Source organism: Rutilus rutilus (assembly GCF_951802725.1).
Source record: "Rutilus rutilus genome assembly, chromosome: 25".
Taxonomy (NCBI): Eukaryota; Metazoa; Chordata; class Actinopteri; order Cypriniformes; family Leuciscidae; genus Rutilus; species Rutilus rutilus.
The window spans coordinates 5,854,099-5,864,774 of record NC_140229.1 but is presented as its reverse complement, the minus strand read 5'-3'; the positions used below and the strand labels follow the sequence as shown (position 1 = coordinate 5,864,774).

The following is a 10,676-nucleotide window of genomic DNA, read 5'->3' as shown; positions in this document are numbered from 1 at the left end:
CTCTCATTTCATATATTCAAATATAACTCCATATATTCAATTTAATTCCATATATTCAGAGTTCCCTTCCATATATCCACACTCTCATTCCATGTATTCAAATATCATTCCATATATTCAGTTTCATGCCATATATTCAGAGTTCCCTTCCATATATCCACACTTTCATTCCATGTTTTCAAATATCATTCCATATATTCAGAGTTCCCTTCCATATATTCACACTCTCATTCCATATATTCAAGTATTATTCCATTTATTCAGAGTTTTATCCCATTTATTCAGAGTTTCATTCCATATATTCAGTTTTTCATTCCATATATTCACACTCTCATATATGTTCAAGTTCCATTCCATTTATTCACACTCTTATTCCATATACTCAAACTTCATATTCTAAATACAGTAAGTTCCTGAACGGCATGCGATTATATATATATATATATATATATGTTTGTGTGTGTATGTATATATATTAATAATATATATATTTATATATAAATGTATAGTTACATTTGTAATTCATAAAATTATTTATATTAAAACATAATTATATGTTAAATTTATGAATTTAACTGTATAAATTAAACAGAAAAAAACTGTTACAACTGATAGTCCCATGTCTATCAACGAGTAAAAAAATGTAATAAAATAATAATTCACCTAGTTAAGGAGCAATATTAAATCACAGCCAAATATAAACTGTATGTGTGATAGAGGCACTATGGACTATGACGTATGCTGATTCCAAGAAATCGAAATAGACAACAATAACAATGTAAATCAAAGACGAAACTCAGATTCACTGCCTAACATCACTGGCTGTCATAGTCCAATCCAGCCACACAATAGACAGCCAGCAAAACTTCCCACACAGCTGTCATGAATTTTTGAAAGCAATCTGCAAAGAAACATTAGCAACTGGCACACCATGTCACCGAAAATTATTAAAACATGGAGACGACTCAAATGTACATTTATTTTCACAAATACATATACAAGAACAGCTAATTTCAGCAGGATGCTTAATAAAAGCAAATTTGAGAAGCAGTTTTATTGTCAAAGAAATGCTGGAACATGCCAAGCTCTGCTTCTCTGCACTCACAGATATCATTTAGAAGCTAAATGAAAACGGAAACTCCTAATCAAAGCACAAAAATAATAAAAGTCTTATCAGGAGGCATTAATCAGTGCACAAATCATTAACATAATTGACCATGTCTTCTTTACACACAAAAAAACACTGCGAGAGGTTCTGATAGCCCAGAGCATCAGACTGCAGACACAACGTCCATTACTTTCAATCAGAATCCATCAAATTAAGCAATGATAGAGACCAAGACGACTCTAATCCAGGAAATCCATGTCATTCGTTCAAAAACATCATACAAGTCAAGACCATGCTTTTAATGAAAACAGCGGATGTTCAGATTGTTACAGATGATAAAGCTAGATAAAGCCATACAGCTTGCTCTGCATTAGCTTTATTTTCCTCTCACCCCAGAGAATGAAGCCTCTCTTGGGTTTTAAGAGCTCTGGCACTTTCCCAGAGAGGTGAAGCTCTGTGAAATGCAGCGGAGCCAGAGGTGTCTCCGAGAAAGAGCCACATTGTCTTTGAACGTACACTGGAAAGGTCACAACCAACACCCTGGAGGCCAGCGAGTTTCCAGAAAGAGACAGTGTCACAATCGCGTGAGTTCCTCATGTTTGATGTGGCACCTCAGCTGATAAAATGCAAAAACGAATGGAATGCGTGCTGATGCGGATTATACAAGTCATATTTCACCCCAAAATCAAGAGAAACAAGTTCTATTTTGCTTAAATACTAAATCATTTTTGCTTTATGACACTGACAGCTAAAGGACATAAATAATTAACATTCCATATGCTCACTTTCCAAAGACATTTATAAAGACTCGAGGTAATCATGAACATGCAAATTGATTGTTTCTGATTGGCTAGTTTATTTGACAAGAAAACAAGAGAGAAAATAAATAATTGTCAAATTATCTTTGCAGAAACTAGATCTGTGGTAATTCTATGAAATGTCAGAAGGCACAAATTCATTCATACAGCTTCTTATATTTAAATAGAAAAATACAGAAATAAAGCATAAGAACAATACAAAGTTCAGTATAATAAAAAGGAAATTGCGCAAGAAATAAAATAACTTATTTTATTAATTGTTAAAATACAGTAAGTTTATTTAATGAAAGAGAAAAAAATAATAATACTATAATAACTCATAACTCTTTTCAGAAATCAGAATTTGTCCGGAAACACCTTTAAAATTTCCATTATTTGTGTGTCACATTGCTAGAAATCTATAGGTGAAACAGTTGGGGTGAAATATGACCCGAACAGTCTGTCTCTTCACTTTACTGTATAAAACTGCTTTTCAGGGGTGTTTGCTTTCAGAAACAACAGCCCTTACACTTTTTAAACAGAATCTTTTTGAAGGCTTTACGGAAGTCCCTGTTAAAGATGGTGTAGATGAGCGGGTTCAGGGCGCTGTTGCAGTAGCCCATCCAGAAAAAGAACTTAAAAAGCGCTTCCGGCAGTTTACAAGGCTGACAAATGGCCTGCAGGATGTAGGTGAAGAAGAAGGGGAACCAGCAGACGACAAAAACCCCAATGACGACCGCAAGGACGAAGGTGAAACGCTTCTCGCGGACGATCATGGCTTTCCTCTTGGTGTTCGGAGTTCCCGCTGGCTTCGCGTTGGAAGAGGCCAGCTGGCTGCCCTTAGACGTAGCGATGACGTTCTGGTAAGTTTGGGTTGGTGAGGTAGTCTGGTGGCAGGGCTCCAGTGCCCCCATATTGGAGGACGTCCCGTTGGCATCATGTCCCCTTACTACCTCAACGTCCGAGCCAGAGCTTGAGCTGTCCTCCTTGTTGTCCTTGCGCCTCTTTGAGCGTTTCTTCTGCTTTGGAATTTCTACTGGAGGCTGAGGTTGGTTTACAGCATCAGATCTGGAAGCAGCCAGATTGGGAACATTCGCAGGGTCAACACCTCCCTGGTCTTTGGCGCTCTGCACCGCCACTCCCGGCGGGACGTCTTTTCTCGGCTCTCCTGGAGGATATCGAGTGTGCTTCTTGGCAATCTGATAGATGCGAACGTACACTAGGATCATGATGAGGCACGGGGCAAAGAATGACCCGATGGAGGAGTACAGGATGTACCACAAATCATCGTTGAGTCTGCACTTCTGCTCCTGGGTCTTATTCATGGAGACCAGCGGGGGGAAAGAGATGACTGCGGAAATAAGCCACACCACCAAGATGGCGCCCTTGATCTTGCGAGGGGTGCGCTGGGTGGAGTACTGCACCGGCCGGGAGATGGACAGGTAGCGGTCCAGGCTGATGGCGCACAGGTGTATGATGGAAGACGTGCAGAAGAGCACATCCAGCGCCAAGATGATCTCGCACCAAAACGATTCAAAGTACCAGCAGCCCATTAGCTCATTGGCCAGGGAGAACGGGATGATCAAGGTGGCCACCAGGATGTCTGCCGCGGCCAGGGAGACCAGGAAAAGGTTCTGAGGTCCTCGCAAAGAGCGGCACGTCAGGACAGCGATGATCACTAGGATGTTCCCGAAGATGGTGAAGAGCATGATGAGCGTCATTGCCGTGGCAAATGCGGCTGTGGCTTCAGGGGAATAACAAGAATTGGGATTGCATGCACCGCTATTGTCTCCTAAATTACCAGTAGTTGATGAGCTACTGGTATTTTGAATTTCAACATTTGGAGATGTCATAGTTAAGTTCCAGGCTAGACCGAGAAGTGCAAAGTCTTTGACGTAGACTTGTATCCTAGCGTAACCCTTCCAAGAGCTTTCTTTCTTTTAGAAAATTGTTAAAAAGTGAAATGTGTCTGTATAGCAAAGAATGACATCCTCCAGGTACTTCCTTTGGCAGATCTCAAGAGAAAAGAAAAACTAATCAAAACGCTGCATTTACACTAAAAGGGGGTCGTGCAGTCAAAAATCTGCAAAATTACTCTTTTCACATAGGAAAAAAAATGATTAAAGCAAAGCAAAACTACAAAAACCTGTCATTATTAATTAAAAAACGCGGCATGAACTTACCACAGCATAAGCCAAGCAGCTTTTAGACACGGCAAGTCACCAAAACTACACAAGCCTCGTGTGCCGATCTCATTCCAGTCCAAAAATGAGGCAGCGCGCACTTAAAACAAATACGCGCTTGGAGATGCGCGCGGACACTAGCGCGTCAACACAAAACACAAATTTTTCAGGAAGTAAAAGCGAAGGAGCTGAATTTGCAAGATACAGAAATGTAAAACTGATTCAAACATGGTAGTTCCGTGGGGTTATGTTTGTCCGAACAGCTCTGAAAGTCTCTTTATGCGTGAAAAAGCTCACCATCTTCAAACACGCGCACCAGCCAAGACAAAAGTATAGTTCTTCAAATATCAAATATCAAACATTAAGACAAACGATCTTTGCATAAACATTTCCATGTCAGAGGAAAAAAAAAAAAAAATCTACGAAGAAAAGCTCCTGTCTTTCAGACTTTAAATAATTGTTTTTAATATTTCAAAATGGACTTTCTCATCATCAACGGAATAAAAAGAAAGCCATTCCAGTCATTAATCAATGTAGTTTTCTTGAAGGTTCATAGAACTTTGCGCATCGGTCACTGGAATGAACTGACTTGAGTCTAACTGAGCGCGCGCATCTCTGTGTCCCCCCGCCATGACGTCAGGAAGATAACCTCGTCGTGACGTCACGTCAGAGAATTACTCCTTAGGAATATAAAATGTAAAGCTGTACCTTAGTTATATAATTTTTCACATTGATACATGCAAGCGTCTCAAAGGGAAGCCGCATTTAAAAAAGAAACAACGTTGGGGGAAAAGCAAGTAAAAATGCAAAGACTTAAAGTTACATTTAATTTGATTGAAACGCGAGGCAGGGTTTGCTTTGCTTTATCGAAGACAGCATTGCGCATATTTACATAGAAAAACAATGGAAAAGAAGCGAGTAGACGCGTTCTGTGTGAACTAAAGAGTAATTTGTGGATTGTGCCAGGCATTTTATTCCCCCTGCTCTTGCTTACAGATTACTTTATGCAAATTAAATAAACAAGATTTAATGACACCATAATGGAGTATCAATTCACTCTGGAACATGAATGAAAGTGAAAACTTGCAACTTTTCAGGTATTTTCAAGGCTGTTTTTAAAGGTAGAAAGAATACAATTTTCTAGAATCACAACAGCTGATTGTACAAAAAAAACCTGCAACATTCATCTCTCCAGATATGAAATGGGACTGTGATTAATATGCTGGTGAAAGTGACTCAAATTCACGTCACACAACACCAAACCATTACACAAAAAAATTTGAGTTAATGACATGGTCTGTAATGTTGCCAAAAAGCAGTATGAGACACACGTACATCTGTGCCTCATACTTCTTTTTGGCAACATTCACATCATTCTCCTCCTAAAAACATAACAAAGATTAACAGTGACTGCCACCTACTGGACAAAACTTAGAAATGTTAGTTCACCCAAAAAAAAAAAAAGTTGTTCCTCAAGTTGTTCCAAACCTGTAAGAGTTGGTTTCTTCTGTTGAACACAAAAGATATTGGTAACCGAACAGTTGACAGTAGCCACTGACTACCATTGCATTTTTCCATGGAAGCCAATGGCTACCGTCAACTGTTTGATTACCAACATTCTTTAAAATATCTTTCGTGTTCAACAGAAGAAAAACACTTGGAACAACTTGAATGACAATTCATTTTTGGGTGAACTATCCCTTTAAGATTTAGAATTGTGAACTGGAGGACCAGTCAATTAATTAATTTTAAAACAGATGGCAATATAATTGACAAATTCACAATAAGCCATATTTTGATTTTCAAAGCTTTATTTGTCCTCTTAGATTCAGAATTCCTCTGTGATCAACAAATGACAGTCAAACAGAGCAGTTGGAGGCATCATGGCGTCGCTTGTCGCTTTTGTCTCGTGTCTGAAATGCAGAAAACCAATTAATACAAGTGCAGCTCCAACTCTCAGAGTCAAAACCCCAGTACAATGGCAAGGACAAAATAACCCCATCATGCTTTTAGAGCAACTGCTATCAATTCAGTTCACTTCCTCTTCTCACCAGGTCAGTGATTGACAGGTCAATAACATCACATCATTTTTAGGTCTGCACGCGCGTTTCCTCATCCATAATGAATATCCTGCATTATTATCCATACTGTATATTTCTCAGCGTATGGTACAAGCAAATACTAAGACGTACCACATTGGTACAGCTTCTGGAGCCTTTGCACATCCAGATAACTCAAGTGAGTCCTCTGGCCGATCTTTACCCCGATCTCTTTGGGCTGAATCGTAGGTTTTCCATTGGAAGAGAAATACTTGCTGCAAAACAGATGAACTAATGAAATGTTTGGCCAGCCAAACACACATATGACATTACGCACCCAAAAAGCCATTCAAACTTTTTCAGGGTTGCGTTTTGACTGGAACACCTACTCTCCATAATGCAGAATTGAATCCAGGTCATATCCCAGACCAAGGGTGTCCCCTGCCTTCTCCACAAAATTGTCCTGTTTCCCTGTAAAATACAAAGCAGTGAGTACAACCAATAACTGATGCATTAATTACTCTAACACCTTTACTGTCTGCTCATATATTATATTATATAAACACATTTATTTAGTATAAATATTAAGTGATGTATAACTAAATATTACATAACTATAAAATATACATTTATGAATACAAACTAAAATCAGTTATTAAATTATTATATAATAAATAAAATAGGGTGGACCCTAAAATTATTGCTAATGGAATTACAATTAAGAACCAATTTAATTAAAAAAAACAACAAACAATCGTAAGATCAAATAAAAGGCTACCGGTAACCTGAAATTCCCCATTTGAATTTCAGTTTATCTAGTAGATTATTATTTTAGAGGATTCTACTTGGTACTTAGAATTCCTTTCAGAATTTGGAATCCTAAAGGGATCAATCAGCAATCCTTCAGGATTTTTTTAGATAGCACAGAAAAGCTGAATGAATGAAAGTAATAGTATGCATACCAGTGGCAATGTTCTCATAAAATATAGTGATATAATTATCACGGTCTGTGCGGGAATGCTCGTGGTATAAACCGAGTGAATGAAGGATCTCGTGGCAGATGTTCCCAACCGAACAGAGCGGCCCAACCAGAACAGGCTGCTCACCCCCCACACAGCCGACGTAAGATGCACACCTTTAGGAAACAGCAAGTAACTGGTTTATTTGCACAAGATTAAATGTTCAGTGTCGGCACTAGATGGAAAAAAAAACCAGACTCCATATACCAGACTGAAATATACAGGAAAGTGTCCAGGCAAAGACAAGGAGTAAGAGTCCCTATAAATACGTTTTTTGAAACTAAACTCGCTGACTCACCCATTGCTTAACTCAAAGTGCAAGTAGTCAATTTCATTAGTACGTGGATGGAACGCGATGCAGGTCGTTTCAGAGACCATGTTTAAGGCTTGAAGAATACTGTCAGTCCTTGGTTCTGAAGGCCACAAACATGTACAGAAAATAAACATTCCTCTGAATGTTTCTACACCATCTGATATTACCAAACAAACAAGCTCAGCAAAAAAAAAAAAGCTTTTTTCATAGCAAATTTCCTAACGTGTACATTTGTATAAGAACACAAGATTCAACAGACATAAAATGAACAAATTTCACAAACATTTGATAAACAAATGGAATTACGTGGAAATAGGGCAGATCGAATATTGTTGGTATGAACCACTGCCACTGGGGGGGGGATAGAGGGTTTTAACCAACGATATAAAATTAGGGCCAAATCCAAATCTTCCGAGAGTGCAGGAGAGGTACAGTAGTCCCACTCCACCCGGTCAAAGGCTTTTTCAGCATCAAGCAATATCAAAAATCTCTGGTATGTCGGGTCAAGAAAACTCACCAAGAGCAGCCTCAATTACAAAAGGCACTGACATGTATCCATTCACCTCCTCCCACAGTTGCTTCACTGCGTTCCGGTCACGCTAAAGAAAAGAGAGTCTGAACTGTGTTCTCAGGACAGGGATGTTTTACATAAACGTAAGGCAAGACGTAACAGATGACTAATAGATATCAGCAAACTTCCCCTGTTGATTAAATCGCAGTACATTAAGAATTGTTTTTGCACTGCAAGTTTTCTGAAATGTTGGATAAGCACCAAGCACTAAGTTTACATGCATTTTCAGAACAAGAGCCAGGTTCATTTAGATCTTTTTAATGAAATCTGAGAGCTTTCTCTCCCTCCATTGACAGCTACCCAACTAACACTTTGACGCTTCAAAAAGTTAAAGAGATCATAAAACTAATCCATATGAATTGAGCGGTTTAGTACATTTTCTGAAGAGACTCGATCGCTTTATTGAACAGATTGAATTTAGGCTTTTATTCACATATAAACATTGATCAGCGAACAAACAGAAGCTCAACTGAACCTGCTTGGCACGCGAGAACAAACCTCATTGGTTCTTGCTGAAGCTCAAACGTGCGATCGCTTTATGAACTTTTTGAAGTGTCAGTTGTGTAGCCGTCAATAAAGGGACAGAAAGCTCTCAGATTTCATATAAAAAAAAAAAAAAAACATCTTCATTAACATGAGGGCGAGTAATTAATGACAGAATTTGAATTTTTGGATGAGCTATCCCTTTAAATGTGTATTATGGATGTTTTCTTTCCACTAGTTTGAAAGATGGTATGTTAGAGGCAAAATAGGCCAAAATTTTCTCATGCATGCAAAAAAACCGAGTTTTACTTGTAGTGTCTTGACTCTGTATTGACAAATGCAGAACAATTAGTTAATGCGTTCATGACATCAAGACTAGATTATTGCAATGCTCTTATGGGTGGTTGCCCTGCACGCTTAATAAACAAATTACAGCTGGTCCAAAACACAGAAGCTCGAGTTCTTACCAGAACCAGGAAGTATGACCATATTAGCCCTGTTCTGTCAACACTGCATTGGCTCCCTATTAAACATCGTATACATTTTTAAATATTGCTGATTACTTACAAAGCACTAAATGGTTTAGCTCCCCAGTACTTGAGCGAGCTCTTAACGCATTACAGTCCTTCACCCTCGATCTCAAAGTTCCGGCCAGTTGATAATACCTAGAATATCAAAATCGACTGCTGGCGGTAGATCCTTTTCCTATTTAGCACCAAAACTTTGGAAAGGTCTTCCTAACATTGTCCGGGAAGCAGACACACTCTGTCAGTTCAAAGCTAGACAAAAAAAAAAAAAACACATCTCTTTGACCTAACATACACATAACACATTATAGACTTCTATAATTCGATGTTAGTCTGCATAGATTAGGTCAGCCAGAACCAGGAACACTTCCCATAAATCCTGATGTACTCGTTACATCATAAGAAGAATGGCGTCTACGCTAATATTAGTCTCTCTGTTTATCCCGAGGTTTACCGCAGTCCGCCGGATCTAGGGCGTATCCAGATCTGATGAAGGACCTGCACCTGGACGCGACGACAACGCAGTCCTGAAGTGTCAGCTAGTATCTCCCCTGTGAAGGCCTCCCTCCCCTCCCTTTACTTCTCTACAGATAAAGTGTTGTCGGGATGATTCCGGTTCACGTACACGGAAGCGATACAAATTCTGTATTATACATTTTAAGGCCAGACAAGTAGTTTGTTTGTAGGGAAGGACTACACGCCTGCGCACATATATTCAAACACGCATACCTATAAAACGGTGTAGTGTTAGCTAGGAAGTTAATAACTAATGATCGTTGCGACGGAAGTGAATCAATCAAAACTAACTTTAGCTGGACAATAACTTTATTCTAGAGCTGCTATAAAGCCAAAACAATCTCTGTTACTTTATTTTCCTATTATCAATGTAAAGCCGCTTTGGAACAATCTGTTGTTAAAAGCGCTATATAAATTAAGATGACTTGACTCTTGACTCAAATGACTAGTCCTAGTCTCCTGTAGGCTATATAGAGAACAACATTATGAACATAAAAGTATAGTTAGGGCTTACAGGTAATAAGACATCCCCCTCCTGTACAGCGTAGTCGTCCTCAAAATCTGTTAAAGACATTGACAGGTCATGTCATGACTAAAGCTTCTTATGGGTCATGCAGTTGTCTTACCCAGCACTGTTTCACTTGGTCTATTCAGAGGAGGCAGTCCACTGATATTACCTGTAGATAAAATATATTATGTCATATACATTTTTAAATATATTTACAAAAAAACAAAACAAAAAAAAGACAGGTAGTTTTACCATCATCAAACTGGAAATCAGACAGTGTGACCCTTTTCAGAGTATTCACAGGATATGTATATGCATGGCTATAACCATGAAAGTAAACTAGATGTATAATTAATTAAGAACTCGTGAAAGATTTGTGGAAAAATAACGTACCTTCACAAAAACATGACACCAATAAAAGGAACCACAACATTTTTTTTCAGCTACTAACTTTTGGATAGAGGGAAATGTCGTATGAAACCACTAGCCAAACGTGTCCTTTCATACACGTCCTGGATTTGCAAAGTATTCAACCACCTGAGGCTCATGATTGACAATTAATTCAATGAACTGCAAGTGGCGCCAATCACAATGACTGGTGGAACCAATAAC

At 38.7% G+C, this 10,676-nt stretch overlaps 2 protein-coding genes across 3 annotated transcripts; both read right to left on the bottom strand.

The window, feature by feature from the left end:
• Positions 1-959: 959 nt before the first annotated feature.
• LOC311285042 (alpha-2B adrenergic receptor) lies at positions 960-4,659 on the bottom strand. Of its 2 annotated transcripts, none has more exons than XM_084400445.1 (2): positions 4,089-4,659; positions 960-3,920 (listed from the first exon to the last, which is right to left on the bottom strand). In XM_084400445.1, exon 2 carries the CDS (start codon positions 3,756-3,758, stop codon positions 2,415-2,417), a length of 1,344 nt encoding a protein of 447 aa, XP_084256571.1. In that variant the 5' UTR covers positions 3,759-3,920; positions 4,089-4,659; the 3' UTR covers positions 960-2,414. The 2 variants fall into 2 exon arrangements, with proteins under 2 accessions (XP_084256571.1, XP_084256572.1); XM_084400446.1 differs by having other exon boundaries at positions 960-3,909.
• A 1,222-nt stretch (positions 4,660-5,881) lies between these two features.
• On the bottom strand, positions 5,882-10,675 carry LOC311285582 (zinc metalloproteinase nas-14). Its single transcript, XM_084401267.1, has 9 exons — positions 10,458-10,675; positions 10,183-10,233; positions 10,071-10,117; positions 7,977-8,058; positions 7,445-7,559; positions 7,090-7,262; positions 6,517-6,598; positions 6,281-6,402; positions 5,882-6,001 (listed from the first exon to the last, which is right to left on the bottom strand). The coding sequence occupies exons 1-9, from the start codon at positions 10,495-10,497 to the stop codon at positions 5,970-5,972; spliced, it is 744 nt and encodes a 247-aa protein (XP_084257393.1). The 5' UTR covers positions 10,498-10,675; the 3' UTR covers positions 5,882-5,969.
• Position 10,676: the final 1 nt, after the last annotated feature.

Excerpts from the sequence above, each read along its gene's own strand:
- LOC311285042 (XM_084400445.1), bottom strand. The coding sequence starts at position 3,758 with ATGACATCTCCAAATGTTGAAATTCAAAATACCAGTAGCTCATCAACT.
- LOC311285582 (XM_084401267.1), bottom strand. The coding sequence starts at position 10,497 with ATGTTGTGGTTCCTTTTATTGGTGTCATGTTTTTGTGAAG. Across the intron at positions 7,560-7,976 it reads TGTAATTGAGGCTGCTCTTG|AACCAAGGACTGACAGTATT; the intron begins GTGAGTTTTCTT and ends TGTGGCCTTCAG. Across the intron at positions 6,403-6,516 it reads TCAATTCTGCATTATGGAGA|CAAGTATTTCTCTTCCAATG; the intron begins GTAGGTGTTCCA and ends TCTGTTTTGCAG.